Source organism: Rhinopithecus bieti, unplaced genomic scaffold (assembly GCF_001698545.2).
Source record: "Rhinopithecus bieti isolate Rb0 unplaced genomic scaffold, ASM169854v2 scaffold_22436, whole genome shotgun sequence".
In the NCBI taxonomy this organism is placed as follows: domain Eukaryota; kingdom Metazoa; phylum Chordata; class Mammalia; order Primates; family Cercopithecidae; genus Rhinopithecus; species Rhinopithecus bieti.
In genome coordinates, this window is record NW_016810644.1 from 911,919 (window position 1) to 917,823 (window position 5,905).

The 5,905-nt window shown below is 51.7% G+C and overlaps 1 protein-coding gene across 2 annotated transcripts in view; it reads left to right on the forward strand.

The window, feature by feature from the left end:
* TNNT1 (troponin T1, slow skeletal type) overlaps positions 1 to 2,492 on the forward strand; it is a 19,888-nt gene extending 17,396 nt beyond the window's left edge. For both annotated transcript variants that reach the window (XM_017892569.1, XM_017892570.1), the window contains 3 exons: positions 580 to 670; positions 801 to 841; positions 2,319 to 2,492. In XM_017892569.1, coding sequence (XP_017748058.1) covers positions 580 to 670; positions 801 to 841; positions 2,319 to 2,364 — 178 coding nt within the window. In that variant the 3' untranslated portion in view covers positions 2,365 to 2,492. The remainder of the gene's footprint in view (positions 1 to 579; positions 671 to 800; positions 842 to 2,318) is intronic.
* Positions 2,493 to 5,905: the final 3,413 nt, after the last annotated feature.

Sequence of the window (5,905 nt, forward strand, 5' to 3'; positions counted from 1 at the left end):
TCCCCTCCCCTCCCCTCTCCATTTTCTTGTCTCCTTTCTCCTTTCCTTTCTTTTCTTGCATCTTGCCCTGTTGCCCAGGCGGGAATGCAGTGGTGCAATCACAGCTCACTGCAGCTTTAACCTCCCAGGTTCCTTCCGCCTCAGCCTCCCGAATAGCCGGGACCACAGGGGAATGCCACCATGCCTGGCTAATTTTTTTTTATTTTCAGCAGAGATAGGGTCTTCTGTGTTGCCCAGGCTGGTCTCGAACTCCTGGCCTCAAGCGATCTGCCCTCCTCTGCCTCCCAAAGTGCTGGGATGACAGGCGTGTGCCGCCGAGCCTGGTCTCTTAACCGTGACACCCTTCTCTCCCCTTGGGAAATGCGAGAGCTCCAGCTCGGATACAGAGAAAGCGGGCACAGATCGTAAAACTCTTGGCCTCAAATATTAACAAATGGTGCCGACAACGCTGAACTCACAGTCTCACTGTGTGGCTTTGGGTGGTTCCCACAACCTCTCTGGGTCCGAGTTCCTCTCCGTCCCTGGGCCTAGGGCCTGGCCTGCCTGGCTCCCTCCATCACAGCCCTCCTGCCTTACCAGGGAGAAAGCCCAGGAGCTGTCAAACTGGATCCACCAGCTGGAGTCTGAGAAGTTCGACCTGATGGCGAAGCTGAAACAGCAGAAATATGAGGTGAGACCCAGCTCCGCAGGGAGGGAGGGTAGGGCTGGGCTGGGAGGGACCAGCAAGTTCCATGCAGGGGTGGGTGGCCCGTCCCCACGTCCCCACCGGCTGTCCCAGCATCTGTCTTCTGCTTCCACAGATCAACGTGCTGTACAACCGCATCAGCCATGCCCAGAAGTTGTGAGTGTGATCCTGTCTCGAGCCCTTGCTCTCGTCCCCACCGTCCCGCGGACTCTCAGGCCTCTCCTTCCTCCCTCTGTGGGCTCCATCCCCCACTGCCTCTGGATTTCTGCCCTTTCTCTTTGTTCTTCCTTCTCTGTCTTCCTCTCTCTGCTCTCGGAATCCTGGGTCTCAGTCCCTTTGTCTTTTTCTTTTTTTCTTTTTAGTTTTTGAGAGGGAGTCTTGCTCTGTTGCCCAGGCTGGAGTGCAAAGGTGCAATCTCAGCTCACTGCAACCTCCATCTCCCAGGTTCAAGCGATTCTCCTGTCTCAGCCCCCTGAGTAGCTGGGATTACAGGCGTGCGCCACCACACCCGGCTAATTTTTTTATTTGTTTAGTAGAGACGGGGTTTCCCCATGTTGATCAGGCTGGTCTCGAACTCCTGACCTCAGGTGAGCCGCCCACCTCGGCCTCCTAAAGTGCTGGGATGACAGGTGTAATCCCGAGCCACTGCAACCAGCCCCTTTTTCTATGTTCCTCTAAATCCACGGCAGGGGAGGGGAGGGGCAGTCTCATTCCCCGCAGGACACTGGGCAGTGTCAGGAGGCATTTGGCTGTTGCACCTGGAGAGGGGCCACAGGCATCCAGAATGCAGAGACCCGCATGCTGCTCAGCGTCCTACAATGCCCAAGACAGGGCCCCACACAGCAAAGAATGATCTGGCCCAAATATCTGCGGTGCTGAGGTTGAGAGGGTCTTCTCTTTTTTTTTTTTTTCCTGAGACGGAGTCTTTCTCTGTCGCCCAGGCTAGAGTGCAGCAGTGTGATCTCAGCTCACTGCAACCTCTGCCTCCCTGGGTTCAAGCGATTCTCTTGCCTCAGCCTCCTCAGTAGCTGCGATTACAGGTGCACGCCACCGTGCCCGGCTAATTTTTGTATTTTTAGTAGAGACGGGGTTTCACCACGTTGGTCAGGCTGGTCTCAAACTCCTGACCTCATGATCTGCCCGCCTTGGCCTCCCAAAGTGCTGGGATTACAGGCGGGAGCCACCGCGTCCAGCCGAGAGGGTCTTCTCTGAATCTCTCTCTCTGTTTCTCCACTGATGTCTTCCTCCCTCCTCTCCCTCTCCCTTCTCCTCTTCTCCCGTTTCCTGTCTCTTCCCCCCGGGCCTTCCTGCATGTTACCTACCCAGGCCCAGATCACCCAGCCCTTCCTCCCCCTACCTTGGCCCCTGACTCATAAATATTCATCAGCTCCCTCATGAACACCCTGCGCTCACCCCCAAATGTCAGCTCCCACGTGTCAGTGAGGCCTTTGGCCACCAGCCGCTGCCCCCCAGTCGTAGAACCCCAAAGAGATGACAGCTGTTTTGCACACGGCTTCCTCCGGGCAGGGAGGGCTAATATTTTGGGGGATGGGCTTCCTGAATTGAGGGCCTGGGGCCCATTTCAGAGACTGGAGGGGCCCCTTCTTCCTGATACCACCTCCTTCTTCTACAGCCGGAAGGGGGCAGGGAAGGGCCGCGTTGGAGGCCGCTGGAAGTGAGGACGCCGCCCCGGACAGTGACCTGCTCTTACCCACCCGGGAAGCGTGGGAGTGTTAGTCCCTTCGATAGCTTGAAATAAACGCTCCTCTCAGACACCTGCTGGTGTCTCTGATGTTACTGTTGTGGATATGCGGCTGGTCTCTCGTGGTTAATTGACTTCTTATTACCAACACGCCATTGCTTGAAAGAGTGTCACCAATAATCATTAGAGTATGGCAGACTGAACATTCACTCACTGCTGGTGGGAATGGAAAATGCAACAGCTTTGCAAGCAGTCTGGCAGTTCCTCAACAAGTGAAAGCCTTTCCACAGGACCCAGCTGTTCCCCTCCTAGATGGATGTCCAAGATAACCAAGAACCTTTGTCCACACAAAAGCTTGCACATGAATTTCATAGTAGCATTTTAATTTTTAATTTCTTTTTTTTTTTGAGACAGAGTCTCGCTCTGTCGCCCAGGCTGGAGTGCAGTGGCGCGATCTCAGCTCACTGCAAGCTCCGCCGCCTCCCAGGTTCACGCCATTCTCCTGCCTCAGCCTCCCGAGTAGCTGGGACTACAGACGCCCGCCACCGCACCTGGCTAATTTTTTTGTATTTTTAGTAGAGACGAGGTGTTCCCCAGGATGGTCTCGATTTCCTGACCTTGTGATCCGCCCGCCTCGGCCTCCCAAAGTGCTGGGATTACAGGCATGAGCCGCTGCGCCCGGCCTTTATTTTTAATTTTTAGAGACAGGGTCTTGCTCTGTTGCCCAGGCTGCAGTGCAGTGGCATGATCATGGCTCACTGCAGCCTTGAATTCCTGGGCTCAAGTGATCCTCCCACATCAGCCTCCGAAAGTGTTGGGATTATAGGAGTGAACCACTGCACCGACCGCAGCATTTTAATTAATTAATTTATTTATTTTTTGAGACAGAGTCTTGCTCTGTCACCCAGGCTGGAGCGCAGTGGCATGATCTCAGCTCACCACAACCTCCACCTCCCGGGTTCAAGCAATTTTCCTGTCTCAGCCTCCCAAGCAGCTGGGACTACAGGTGCCCGCCACCACGCCTGGCTAATTTTAGTATTTTTGGTAGAGACAGGGTTTCACTATACTGGTCAGGCTGGTCTCAAACTCCTGACCTCAGGTGGTCCGCCTGCCTTGGCCTCCCAATGTAGTGGGATTACAGGTGTGAGCCTCTGCGCCCAGCATTTTTTTTTTTTTTTTTTTTTTTTTAAAAGGGTTTTTTTTTTTCCCCCGGGCCCCCCGCTTTTTTTTTTTTTTTTTTTTTTTTTTTTTTTTTTAGACAGAGTCTTACTCTGTCACCCTGGCTGGAGTGCAGTGGTGCGATTTCAGCTCACCGCAACCTCTACCTCCCAGGTTCAAGCGATTCTCAGCCTCCTGAGTAGCTGGGATTACAGGCGCCCACCACCAATTCCTAGCTAATTTTTGTATTTTAGTAGAGAAGGATTTTACCATGTTGGCCCAGGCTGCGGTCTTGAACTCCTGAGCCTCGAGTGATCCGCTTGCCCCGCCTCCCGAAGTGCTGGGATTACAGCCGTGAGCCCCGTGGGCCTGGCCCACTGCCATTTGCATAATAGCCAAAAGGCAGAGCAACTCAAATGTTCATTAACTGATGAATAGATACCGACATACGTTGGTTCAATCCCACACAGTGGAATGTTGTTCAGCCACGGAAAGGAATGAAGGGCTGACATGTGGGTTGGACTGTGACATGCACGAACCTTGAAAACATACTAAGCGAAAGGAACCAGACATCAAAGACCACATTATATGATTCCATTTGTATGAATTTTCTAGGAATTAGGCCAATCATAGAAGCGGAAGGAGGTTCATGTTTTGAGGGGCGGGGCACATTTGTGGGGTAGAGATGGACCGGCTAAAGAGAATGGCGTTTCTTTTTCGATGACGAACCGTGTTCTGGAATTAGATAGTAGGTGCACGGTTGCACAACCTCTGCAATATACTGAAAAACCTCTGAATTGTACCTTTAGATGATACTCTTATGATGTGTAATTAGGGGTACTATCCAAATTAAGAAATCAAAAGCACCGGCCAAGTGAGGGTGGCTCCTGCTTGTAATCCAGGAACTTTGGGAGTCGAGTCGGGAGGATCTTTTTTTTTTTTTTTTTTTTTTTTGAGATGGAGTCTTGCTTCTGCTCGCCAGGTTGGAGTGCAGGTGGCGCAATCTCGGCTCACTGCCAAGCTCAAGGCGGTAGGATCTCTTGAGGTCAGGAGTGGGTGACCAGCCTGGCCATCTCTAGGAAACCCTAGCTCTACTAAATTACAAAAAAAAAAAAAAAAAAAAAAAAAAAAATGAGCTGGGCGTAGTGGTGCCTGTAATCCCAGCTACTGAGGAGGCTGAGGCAGGAGAATCGCTTGAACTGGGGAGGTTGCAGTGAGCCGAGATCACACCAGTGCCCTCCAGCCTGGGCGACAGAGCAAGACTCCACCACAAACACACACACACACACACACACAAAGTGCAAAAGGACATTTAAAAAGTGACACGTAAAGTTTCGTATGGGAGAATCAGCTCAGTGACAAATTAATAATTATTGTTTGCTGCTCTGCCTTTGTGACTTTCCATTCGGGATGTGTATTAGGGACCATATGGGTCTGGCCACTGGGCCCTAAATCCCAAATAACCAGACAGTTGCTCTGCTTTGAATGTATGAATCCCCCAACATTTATATGTTGGAACCTAATGAATGCAATAGTATTAAATGGGACTTGAGGAGGTGATTAGGTCATGAAGGCAGAGTCCTCACAAATGGGGTTAATGTGCTTCTAAAAGAGGCTTGAGGGAGCCCCTTGCCCCTTTGCTGTGTGAGGACACAGCAAGAAGGCACCATCGGTGAAGCAGAGAGCAGACCCTCACTCCACACTGAGTCTTCTGGCACCCTGATCTTGGTCTTCCCAGGCTACAGAACTGTGAGCAATGCATTTGTATTGTTTGTAAATTACCAGGTCTAAGGTATTCTGTTACAGCAGCCCAAATGGACCAAGACAACAGCTGATTTCTTTTTCTTTCTTTTTTTTTTGAGATGGAGTCTCGCTCTGTCACCAGGCTGGAGTACAACGGTGCAATCTCGGGTCACTGCAAGCTCCGCCTCCCTGGTTCAAGCGATTCTCCTGCCTCAGCTTCCCGAGTACCTGGGATTACAGGCCCGTGCCACCACACCCAGCTAATTTTTTTTTTAATTTATTTTTTGTATTTTTAGTAGAGATGGGGTTTCACCATGTTGGCCAGGATGGTCTTGATCTCCTGACCTCGTGATCCGCCCACCTCGATCTCCCAAAGTGCTGGGATTATAGGTGTGAGCCACCGCGCCCAGCCTTCTTCTTTTTTTGGGACAGCGTCTCACTCTGTCACCCAGGCTAGAGTGCAGTGGTGCAATCACAGTTCACTGCAGCCTCGACCTCCCGGGCTCAAGCAGGCCTCCCACTTCAGCCTCTCAAAATGCTGGGATTACAGGTGTGAGCCACTTTGCCTGACTGACCATAGTTGATTCCTTTCACATGTAAAAGTCTGAGCTGGGATG